Here is a 12,070-nt window from a genome sequence, read left to right as displayed (position 1 = left end):
GCTAGAGGCAGGGCCAGCTCAGCTCACTGCTCCCGTACTGCCTAACGTTTGTGCAGCTCAGGGCAACTGAGCTGGAGGAAAGTGCTCCCAAAAGCTGGGAGCATCGCTCCACCAGCACCTACTCACAGGCATCACTGGGACTCCCTCAGAAATGACTATTTGGAAGATTAATCTTAATGGAGTGGATGAGAGTGTTCAAGTGCCTCTACAGCTTTTCAGGCTTGACAGTATTGACACGTAACTCCCCAAGTTACAACTGCTGGGAGAGCATGTGCCGTCCAAACCTGATCTCAATGGAGGAGTTTTCCCAGGTCTCTGGGTTCGCCTGGCCCAGAGCATCTCCTGGCCAGTGGGTGCAGGACCTGTGCCTAGAAGTGGGTGGCACAGCCCATCACAAGTGAGCAGCAGGGGACCAAACCCCGCAGGCATGCAGTCCTGACCAACTCAAAGAGGTACTCAGCAGAGGTGTGGAGGCCAAGGACCCTCACGCTTGGTAGGGAAGAGCAGTTTGGGTCCATGCTCTCAATAGGCAGAAATTTCAGGCAGTGACCGATGAGCTTTACAACTGAGGCCTTCCGAATTACGAAACACAAGCAGAATGTAGCTCTGACAAAACTTCCCCCCCTTGCCTAAATGAAAATGCATTTCCAATGCCTTACACACAGAAATTAATTGTTCCAAAAGGTAGCTCTATTGTTCAGAAGCATTCCTTCTCTAATTACTATATTTCTACTTACACAGACAAATGGCAAACGTATTGCCAAGGCTGCCAGTTTTCCAACCTCCAGGCACTGCAACACAAGGGCTGTGTCAACTGATGACGTCAGTCATGGCTCTAACAGCCTTCATATTTAAAAAAACAACCCCAAACATCCAATGTAACTGTAACTACTTAACCAAACCACAAGCGTGAGAGACTTGTGAATACCCACTACAATATATTATTGAGGCTATTAAAAAAAATTGCAACAGATTGTTTTCACAAGCTCTCGCGCTATTAAACAGCCACTTCTTACCTTAATTTGTTTGAACTTGTCATCCTTCTCAGACTTCGGTTTTTTTCCTGTAACAACAGAAGGAAGATTTCTTAAAGTCCTGCGTGCCATGAGTTATCCTCCACACTTTCTATATTCACTAAGACATAGACCCAAACCACGCCTCAAAATGGCAACACCTCCTAGGAAAGGGGAACACATTTTGCTCGATTTTAAACCCCCCTTAAAGCATGGGCAGTCAAAAAAATCACCTTAAACACTTTCACTTTGTGTTTTGTTTTTAAAGGGCAACAAAAAAAGAATGGCGATGGGACTGAACAATTAAGTCAAAAAAATCAAGGTGCAAAATATGGAAGAGTAACAAACTAAGCAACAAGGCCTATTAAAAAAAGAAGGAAGGGGGAGAAAAATAAAAAAAACCCAAAAATATGTGTCTCATCACATTTGTTACACTCTTGTTGTAGCTACAGGAAAAGGGAGACTGTTTGTTGATTTGACATGTGAGATTACAATAAATATCTTTGTAAATGGTCACAGCTTGAGGCAGGGGGGATGGAATACGTATTATAATTCATGCAAAAGCAGTTTATGTAGTCATGCTGGATTTGAGAATCCAGAAAACCGCACAGCATATGATCCTCACAAAATCTCATGTGTCCTGGCATTCCCCAGTGTTGCTGCACTGCTCTGACCTGATGAGACCATGATGTGGAAGCTCAGACTTGCCGATGCAAGCTTGGCTCTACCCCACTGTTTGTACAGATGCGTCCCAGGAATTTCTTCCATCTCTACTGCAAGACAGCACTGAGCATTACAATTGTTTGCAGCCAAATTCTTTTGCTCTCACACATAAATTTAGCCACGTGCCACACAGAAAGGGCATGTGGGAATATATACAGGGCCCAAAATACGTCAGAGATTTATAGTAACTGGACTTGCTGCAGAATCATCTCCTGCTACAGCCACCATCTTCAGAATCCCAGCTTCCATTATGAACTTTTCTAGTTCTTACATCTACAAGAGGAATCTACCACAATGGAACAGGTTACGTTTCAGGAAAACACACCTGAAGGTACAAAATATACCATACGCAAGAGATCAGAAACAGTTTCAAAGCTCTAGCCCGAGTTTTTGCAGGTTGATCTCCCTTTCACCGTATGGTTCTGTCCCAAAAATGCCAGAGTTCATAATTTCCAATCACATGGACCTTAAACTGAACATGTGCCTTTCACTTCTCAACTGAAAAAAATAGCAAACTGAGCTACAGGTGAACTAAACTGGATTTTAGATGAACACTGTGCATTCAGATTGCAGGTTATTTTTTCATCTGAAAACCCTAAATACCAGAGTATTAAGGAAGCCATTGTGCTACTCCATAAACCAGTAATGAAGCCATAAAAAAGCCAATGTTTCTGCTTCATAAGAAACCAAATACTCATGAGACTGGCCTGGTGGCTATGTCCTCTCCTGCCATGTGGGAGACCTAATCCCTAAATCTGGGGATTTAAAAAACTTCCAATTTCACCACTATCATGCTGTGAGGACTAATTTTTGATGGCCTAATGTAGCTAGTAACTAATGAAGTGGTTTTGCGGCTTGATCTTCTGAGCAGAGAGTATACTGCTCCCACTCAGCTCAGAGCGCCAGTTTATTTCTACCCTTGCTTGAAAAACAATAGTAAAGAGTCTGCCACTGTATTCTGAATGAGCCCTACTGAATTAAATGCGCTGATCTCTAATATCTCCCATCATCATCTTTGACTGAAGGAGACCCGGTTCTCTTGTGAGAGATAGGGAATAAGCATATATGGATTTATGCTGGCTTCAGTCATGAGCATACCTCAAGGGGATTGTGATTTTAGCGGTGGTGCCACAAATAAATGTATACATGGGCCCCTCCACAGTATTAAACTCAGCACTCTCATTAGCACCTCCTTTGGGAAACATTTTTTCCTGATTCAAGTCAGGGATGCTCACCACTTGGCAAGTCTTTAGTTATTTATGCTGTATCACTGTCCTACACCAAATTTTGGCCATTTGGCAGAAGTTACTTGCATCCTCAGAACTTAAACAAGCAAGACACCTGAGATGAGGATCTGAACACAACTCCATCGGCTTTAACAGACCTAACACAATTTACACCGATCACCAGCTTGGGGATATCCCATCTTGGTGATCTTCTCTCCAAGCAGCTTGTAGTCTTCACTGAATATAGCCCATTTTTCACATAAATAGATGTTCCTGTGTTCTGGGGAACATCTGGATAGAAACATCCAGCTTCACATCAAGAAAAGTAGAACTGGCACATTTTGCAGGACTCAAAATAATAACAACACCCCAAACACCATTTTCACATTGACAAGTTCTTGCCTCTACCTTTTTTGGAAGGTCTTTCAGACAATGGCAGCATCCGATACACCCTGAAGGCATTGTTTCCTTTCTTTATACTTTTGTCCTTCACTTCTTCTATGTCAGGCAGAGAGTTCATAGCACAACGGAAGTTTGCCTTCCACGTCTTTGGATCTGGTTTATCTACTCCTGACTGGTATTTTCCTAAGCAAGAAAAGAAAGTTAGGCACATATGATGTGTAATTGAAAACCTAGGGTGAATTAATAACAGTGTAGGTTAATTTCAAGCCATCAGCCTTTGGTTCCCATGACAAGCATTCAAACAATAGCTGAGGTTGCAAGACAGAGTGTTGCGATCTCATTCCCATGCCCATTTCTAGAACACAGGATGAGCAGCTTCTGCTCAAGAAAGACCCAGGGCACTACAGCTCAAATGTGACTCCACAACCATGTGGAAAAGCTTGCAGAGCACTTACACTTTATGGCTCAAATCCATAGAAAGGCATAAAAAGCCTAAGGGCCCAAGTCTACAAAGTGCTGAGCATGCTCTACTCCCAACAGTTTTGAACCCAATCTTGTTAACATCTAAATCAATTAAGTTTTACTGTGTTCCTCAATGCAAATGAGTTGTGGCGCTTCAATGAAGCTGTAGAGTATCACAGACCTTGAAAAAAGCACTTAGCCTCCCACAAATCTAGAAACTTAAATTCAGTCTCTGTGTTAGTAAAAGCAAAGATGAGAAAAAAGGAAAACATAACTTTAAAAGGGAAAACAATGTGAAAATCTGTCCTGCAGAAAGAGAGTTCCAATACCTGTATGAATTGCCCAGTTTCTAAATAAGGGAGCATCTTTTTCAACATCCCACCCATGTCTTGCAGCATGCATCCAGGGAATCTGAAAAATCTTCTTCTCCTGGAAGGAAAAACAAACAGGAAATGCCAACGCTGATTGATTTGAAGGATCTTCTGATGACATTAGGTCACTTATTTAAAAACACAGTTCCAGCATCTACAAGTGTTTTGCTTCCTTCTAAACCAGTGCTGTTGTCACTGAAGTCAACAGGAAAACATTCACTGGCATCATCAAAAGCAAAATATGGCCCTAAGTATAAGAAATATTCAGATGCCCCTTCATGGACAAGGAGCCTGGCAGCTTCCCAAGCTGACACATGGATAAAACACGCAGTGCTACACATTTCTAAGCATTCAAACAAAGGCCAGTTTTGGCAGCACAAACACTTTTATGATTAGAGAAATTAGATATGAAACTAAACAATCACAGGAACAGACTAAATTCAAGGAATTTACAATTCAACCAGAAAAATACCCAGCACAGTAAAGGAAAGGGATCTCTGAAATTTATATGCCAAGCAAACAGGACATATGAATGTATCAACTGTAGACATCTCTCTAGTGGGGATACAACCCACAGGACACCCATGTAACAGGGTGGGATTGAAGACAGTTGAATGCACTTTAGTTTAGAAACTTTAAGCCAAAGAGAAGCGTATTTAAAGCAATCCAAAGGAAGGCACTTTTAAAATTTTTTTTTAACACACAACATGTAGTTAAACCAGGGCATACTTTATGCAGTGGAACTATAAAGACGTTTATTCCACGCCACTTGTTTTTTTTTTCCCCTGTTGGGGGGGAATACATCTTATCTGGCTTCACATACAGACATCTTGCACTATAAACAGTGCCACTACAGGTTTAGATCCATTTCTTAATCTGTGAAGAGAAAAGCACTTCCAGGGCAAAATGCACCCCCTCCTGAGATGACCACCTGAGCTACATTAACTGAAGTGCATCCTAAAAGAGCCTTTTTTCCTCCACTGACTACAAAGAACTCCAGACAAGCAGCTCTCATTTAAAAAACTGCATTGTAGATAACTGTGGTCAGGTGAGATGAATCCTTTGCCCTTTCCCCTTCCTCCAACAGACAGTTTTGTTCCTCGTCTGTCTGGTTAATATTTCACTAATGTCAAGGTTAGGTTTATTTCCCTTCCTTTCCATGTGATCTTTTCTTTTTTGAGCCTGCGTTTTGTATTGTCCTTCAACTCTTGTCTTCAATCCTTTCTCTCATTTACATTCACTTGTTCAGAATTGCATTCTTCTCTTCTTGCTTGGCTTCACCATTTCTTTAATTTGGTCAAAGCACAGATTTAACACGTTCCTCATTCCCCTTCAAGCCCTCACACTCTCATTCTTCCTCTTAATCTATTCCCACCACTTCTCTAACGTGCCTTTTGAGTCCTTACTCTTCCCCCTCTATATAGTTAAATCATCCTACAGAAATGCTGTCCTATTTCCACAAGTAGAGGTGATCTAAAGAAAGTCGCAACCCCAACTATCCTGTGCATCACAGCACTACTGGATCTAGGGCTAGAATAAGCTTCCTTGCCTTTATTCTCCCATATATTATAACAAGCATAGGAAAAAAAAAAAAATGTACTTCCATAGAAAACCACTTCTATCAACATGACCTTTAAGAACTGCTGGATTGAAAAGTCTTCTCATGCTTGGTGATAGGCGGAGGTTTGAACAACGCTACACAATGCTACAAAGGTTATAGCATGGATTTCATATTCCACATGATAATTCAAGATGTTCCATAAGAACTAGCTGACCAAACAAGACTCCAGATATAGCACCCTGTCATCGTCAGACATACTCACAGCTTCAAAGGAAGGTGCAAGGACACTCTCAACAGCATTCTAAGTGATCATTACAGAAAGTTCTTCCCAACCCCAAATGTCTGGAAGCACATGGACTTACAGCAAATTATAATATAAATAAAATAATAGAATCCACATGTATTATAACTTTATAATACATATATAATTTTACATACCTATATAGAAACTACAGATTTTCTCATCAACTATCAAAGATCTAATCTCTCAAATCCTGCAAGGCTGCTCATTCCAGCAATAATACCATGTGGTTGTATGTCCTGCTCTAGCTTACCTAGATATTTTCTATTTAAATACTAATTTTTTATTTCAAACATTATCAAACATTTACCTACATCCTTCTTCAGTTGATGCTTCCTAATAATGACCTTAATAGGAAAAGGTTCATCAGTGCTTCCTCTTAGATTTGGAAAACCATGTGGTCTCTGGTGCAGCACCACACTACTGGACATTTGTGTAGGAGTCTTGTGTTTCTATTACAAAAAATAGCCTCACCTAAAGCCAAAAGCACAACCCACAAAACTTTTGCCACATAACAGGAATTGCTATCAAACTCCAGTGGGGACATCAAAAGGGAGAAGGTGTCTCATTCCTAGAAATAGGCAGGAAAATAGTATCAAACGCTTGCAATCCTAGCATTGCAAAATGCTCCAAGCAAGTGAATGAACATGAGATCACATACTAGCTAGAAAGTCGCAGGACAATTTTTAAATAGCAGCATCCGTCTGGAGGGTAATATTCCAAGCATCCATCAAAGCAACAGGTTGCCTCTCAACTGCTGTTACAGCTACTCTGAATGTTTCCACTCTAATCTCCTTTTCCAGATCCACAAGGGACACTGACCTCTCACTATCCCCCTCCTCACACCACCTCTGCCCCTTACTGAACTATGTAATTTCCATCACAGCTCCCAGTTTTGTCTCTCTAGGAAGGAAAAGAAATTTCTTTCCTCCCTCATGCCATTCAGCAGGATAACATTTTCACCAGGGAGGTCCACAAGTATTTATTTTTTAAGACCTATAGAGCAAGGATCTATTCTGGAAAGGAACACAAAGCAGGAGCTATAATGTGATCACCTGACAGTAGGGGAAGGAATTAGGTAAGTCACCCGTACTTGATTTGTTGTTTATAACCAAGAGAGGTTTAATTCCCTTCTCAACCTGAAAAAATTCCCCAAGAACAGACAGCCAATGACAAACCCAGAATGGCATTTGTTTCCTTAGTATTGAAATCTTATTTCCTCAAAAGCTGTGCACACAGACAAGTGTCATTCTCTCGCTAATCTGACCCACCTTCTTTTCTGTACTGTGAACTATCCTTTGTCAAACTTCAATTAAAACACACAAATCCCCAAATCCTACAGCCTCCAGAGTTAATTCATGCATGGCTTTGTTTATGGTCAGGACTTACAGTAAAAATAGAAATATTTTTGGTTTAATGATTCATTGTTGGAATGAATGTTGAACCATTTTTAAACAGAAATGCTCAGAAGTGCAATAGGCCTGTTGAGCACAATAAAGGCAACACAGAATTATGCCAAATCAGAGGGTAGAAACGGAGTAAGTCACAGTTTAATAAACCTTGAGGCAGGCCACTTAGCCTGGTATCCTCCTCCTGGTAGGAGCCAGGGCTTTGTTTTCAAAAACAAAAATCAATTTCAAAATACTTTATTTGTGAGGCAAGTCTTAGTCAATATAGAACATGCAAACTAAGGACAAAGTCTCCTTGTGACTCTCGCATGCAAGCAGTTCATGCCAGAAGCACAAGGCAAAAACTGCTGTAACAACACGATCAGGGGGCTGCAAACATTAAACAAGGTGACATGCCTTGCAAACTGCCTTTATGGGATGGTGGGCTGAACTCGGAAGAATGAAGCCCTTAGCACACCAGCAGCATTTTCACACTACAGAACACGGAGGTAGGTATGTTGTTGGGATGTACCAAAGAAGTTCACGTGAACAAAACCTACAGATTATATTTAAGAGTAAAATGCTCAAATGTGAACTACTGTGCAATACTAAGTGCAGAACAGTTATTTCAGGATTGGACAGGAATGCCAAACAATGGACAGCAGAGATGGACTGTCAGCAGGAGAGACAAGACACTGAGGTAGAGATGCTCAAGGAGAAGAATCTGTAGCAACCCAAACGCTGGATTCAAATTACAAAGGCAACAGTGGAAACTGGTCTCTCTTCCTCCTCTTTAGCTGTGACCCCATTACGCAAGAACAAGGACCCACTCAGATTCACAGGGCAGCTAACCAGGGAATGGATACAGCAATATTTATTTACCCAGCGACAGCATGTGAGAGCCACTGATGCAGGAAGCTCCTGATAACAAAATTTGTAGCTGAAATTTAAAGGGCCTCTGGTAATTTTATAGTCATGAGCATTTCTAGCTCTGAAAGCTGAAATAAAAAGTAGTAATCTTAATTGCCATTCTTCAGCTCTAAAAATGAATACCTGAGCACCACAACTACTACTATAGGGAAGATACCAGACTAAATGGGTTAATGTCTAAACCAGAGTGGCAGCTCCTATGTTTCTGAACCTGATTTTGTGCATTTCCACCCATTCTTATAATAAAATAGCCTCTGTAGCCAAAACTGCTTCATGACTTGCAATGTGGCAAATTACTCTCCTGCATACCACACAATGCATGCAATATTTCCAGGGTTTATTACTGTTCAAAGTCCCAATTAAAAAAAAGAAAAATAATAATTGAACTGGGCACTGACATATTGGAAGCCACACTTGTGCTCTCAAAGTGTCTAGTGGTCTCAGTCAGAGTTTAGGACCAGGAATATTAGGCTTGGGTCAGTCAGGGGAAAAGTTACTCCTTTTTCTCCCAGGTTGAAAAGTATCAGAGAAGTCACATAAGTCTGAAACAGGAGATGGGTGCTTCAAACCAGAGTCTAACACAGAGTATAGTCTTCCACCTCAGGAAAGCATTTTGTTCATGTCCCTCTGACACTACTTGGTGAGCAATCTGTTCCCAGCTTTTAAAAAAAAAAACAAACTAACAGAGTATCCAAAAACACTCACTCCAACAACAAAGAGCTGAAAAATGCTTTCAAAGGAGCCACAGAGCCACCAGGCCAAAACAGGGCGTCTCAGATCTGGCAGGCGAGGCCGGAGGAACAGGTTCAGCAGGAAGCATTCAGCTTTGCCCTTCCTCCCCATGTCACCCGTTTGAAAACCAGGAATGAGCTGATTTACCTATCCAAACCTCAGGCACTGCTATAAAGTCCCTCCTCAGCACACGTACACACACACGTGCATGCACCTCCCTTACCTTATTTAGCCATTTCAGCCCCGGTATCGTGTTCGAGTTGATCTGCTCTTCCAGCCAGGGGCGCATCCGCATCCTTTCGACAGGCATTTTCACCCACCCAGGAAGGAGCTGCAAGGAACAAGGGACAAGGTTACTTTTTGCCCAGGCAGAACTTCCAGACAGCTCCCCCATCGCTGCACAGGACAGACTTTGCAAGCATCGAACACTTATAATAGCGACTTTGGATCCATGCAGGAGCCTGCCCTCAGAGCAACTGAGAGGATAAAGCCTTCTCTACGGAATAAAACACTCTTCTGTACATCTGGATTAGGAAAACTTTCACCTGAAGAAGACTCATCACATTGGCAAAAGCTTGTCTGCTGATACAGGCAGGATACCAGAGGCCGCAAAGAAAAACAATTACAGTCCTGAAGAGACCTTTTTCCTTTTTTTGGCCCACATACCTGCATTTGCAGAAGACTTTTTTTTGCCAAGAAAAAAAAAAATTAACCAAAAAATTCACATGCAGGAGGCATCACTGTACCAGCTAAAATTATGCACTTGCTAAGGAGAGTGTTTTCAAATGGCTCTTTCTATCCCATAAACTTGACTAAAATGATGAAAAATACATTTTACATCACAGCAATTTATCAGACCACTTTGGTTTTGGCTGAGTAATTTGATGCCCTCCCTTCAGCTTTCTCTGATCAAGCCAGTCACTGATTTTTTTAGCCACTATTTTACATTCTGACACTGCTTAGCTAGGAAGTGAGTGCTTTACAGCCTCCACAGCTGCACCACACCACGTTATATTATTCAGTTAAGACTCAAACTGATTTCTTTTTCTCTCTGTCTCTCTCTCTCTCACAAACACACGTGACCCTGATGCCACTTCCCTGTTTAGAGCTGTAAATTATTGACAAAAGAGTCCAAAGTCTTGAACCTGAGGCAGAAAATTTTAAAAACATTAACCTATCTCAGGCATCGCTCTGAAAGTGACAGCCGGAACTAGACGCAGATTAAAGCACCGCATTAAACTCCTGTTAAGCAGCCTGCAACCCATCACTGCCATGGTCAAGTACTTGCATTTAGGCTGCTTCTTCTCCTTTCCCCCTCTGCACCGGGCTCAGCTCCTTCCTCTCTCCTTTGTTCTTCACATCTGTGTTCTCTGCATCATTCTTAACTGCTCTGCTCTGCTATTCTTGTCACCTTTGATCTTAAAAAAAAAAAAAAGGAAAAAAATGAGTAGGCCATGTATTTGAAAGCACACAACAATGACACAAATGTAAATGGGTTTGTTCTTGCTTCCTATGGGAGTACAGGCATCAGACAGACTAACAATTAGGCAGTACCAAGCCCACACCCAGCATAAGAGGAAGAAAAACGTTCAAAGTTTCCTCTCATTGCTCTGAGGACATGTATTTCCTGAAACTAATAAGGAATTAAAACCTGAGTGCAACAATAAAGCTCTTTGATGTGTTCAGAGATTTCACCAGCAGCCATGCTCACACTAATCTCTTAGCAAACACACTGGCATTTTATTTATTACTGCGTGGAGCTGGTCCCTCGCGGTTCAGCTGCAGCCTTTGTCCACTGACTACGAATTTCTAAAATAGCTCAGAAAACAGTTACAACTGCTCAAGTCCCTTTCAGGTTCACATCAGACATGAAAAAAAAAGCCAACTCCAGGACCCAACAGCAGCCAGGCCCTTGTGCAAATCGCCTCTCTGTGCAAGAGGGAAGCTGTTTTCTGGGCAAGCGCAACACAAATGCAGCCTTTTCGGCCCCAGGATGGTGGCGAGCAGCTGGCTGTGCCACTGCAGCCCTCTCCGCTTGTCACCAGCAATTCCTATCCAGGTTGCAGACTGTGCACAGGAGGTCTGTACCACCTTCCCCTACTACACATTGGGTCAAAGCTGAAAAATGCAAATGGCAATGTTCTAAATAAGTAAGCAAATTTGTATTCAGCTCTCCAGGAAAAAAAAACAAGTAGATGCAACAATCATCTTAAATGCATTTCTTTGTAAGATATTCTTAAGTATGCATGCACTTTGAGACAATTCCAGGAAACACTGTGCATCATCTTCAGCATTCAATATAGGAGTGCTACCATTCAGCAGTAAGACTTGCCTTCTGGGTAATGAGATCTTCAATCAAATATCAAGCCCATGTGGATGAACAAATGAGACAGAAGGCAGAAAAGTCATCTTGAAGTTAGCAGCAACGAATCCCACTTGGGACAGACAACAGAGAAGAAACAGAAGCTGCCTTTGTCCAAAAGCAATGCATTTCAGAAGATGAGAAAACTACCAGCATAACTACTACAAGGAAGGCAGTCTTGCCCAGAACTGCACGGTAGAGCCAGTCATCTCTTCCCTGCCATGTCTCCAGGGGCTTCTGCAGCTGCTCCCCCACAGATGCTGCGGTGCTCATCTTCTTTCCAGCACCCTGGGACTCCTCTGGGACTGGCACCTGCAGCTGGCAGCATGCACCTTCACAACCATCACCCACACCAAAGAAAATTGATCCAAGGTAGTTAGAAAAGAGGTTTGGCATGTGAGAAGGGAGGAGTGGCTCCCAAGATCTGCTTATCTGAAAGTAAAACCAAACCCAGCTAAAAATAACCTGCAACGATGTCCAGCTGGAGGGAATGGTGGGCAACTTCTGAAGGAACATCTTTCACAGAGGAGCAAGCACAGCGTGCTTCTGCTCATCAAAACACACCTCCTGCTCCTCTAAAAGCACGTGCTGCAGAAAAC

General features: G+C 42.1%; 1 protein-coding gene across 8 annotated transcripts in view; it reads right to left on the bottom strand.

The window, feature by feature from the left end:
• The window catches only part of IRF2 (interferon regulatory factor 2), a 42,783-nt gene that overhangs the window by 14,098 nt on the left and 16,615 nt on the right, over positions 1-12,070 (bottom strand). For 3 of the 8 annotated variants that reach the window (XM_065061234.1, XM_065061237.1, XM_065061235.1), the window contains 5 exons: positions 10,394-10,527; positions 9,333-9,440; positions 4,156-4,255; positions 3,371-3,547; positions 1,017-1,063 (listed from right to left, as the gene is read on the bottom strand). In XM_065061234.1, the coding sequence (XP_064917306.1) occupies positions 1,017-1,063; positions 3,371-3,547; positions 4,156-4,255; positions 9,333-9,440; positions 10,394-10,399 (438 nt within the window). In that variant the 5' untranslated portion in view covers positions 10,400-10,527. Of the gene's footprint in view, positions 1-1,016; positions 1,064-3,370; positions 3,548-4,155; positions 4,256-9,332; positions 9,441-10,283; positions 10,528-12,070 lie in introns of all 8 variants that reach the window. The other 5 variants (XM_065061239.1, XM_065061241.1, XM_065061242.1 and 2 more) reach the window with 3 other exon arrangements.

Source organism: Columba livia, chromosome 4 (genome assembly GCF_036013475.1).
Source record: "Columba livia isolate bColLiv1 breed racing homer chromosome 4, bColLiv1.pat.W.v2, whole genome shotgun sequence".
NCBI lineage: Eukaryota > Metazoa > Chordata > Aves > Columbiformes > Columbidae > Columba > Columba livia.
The sequence above is the reverse complement of the archived record's forward strand: the minus strand, read 5'-3'. Positions and strand labels throughout refer to the sequence as shown.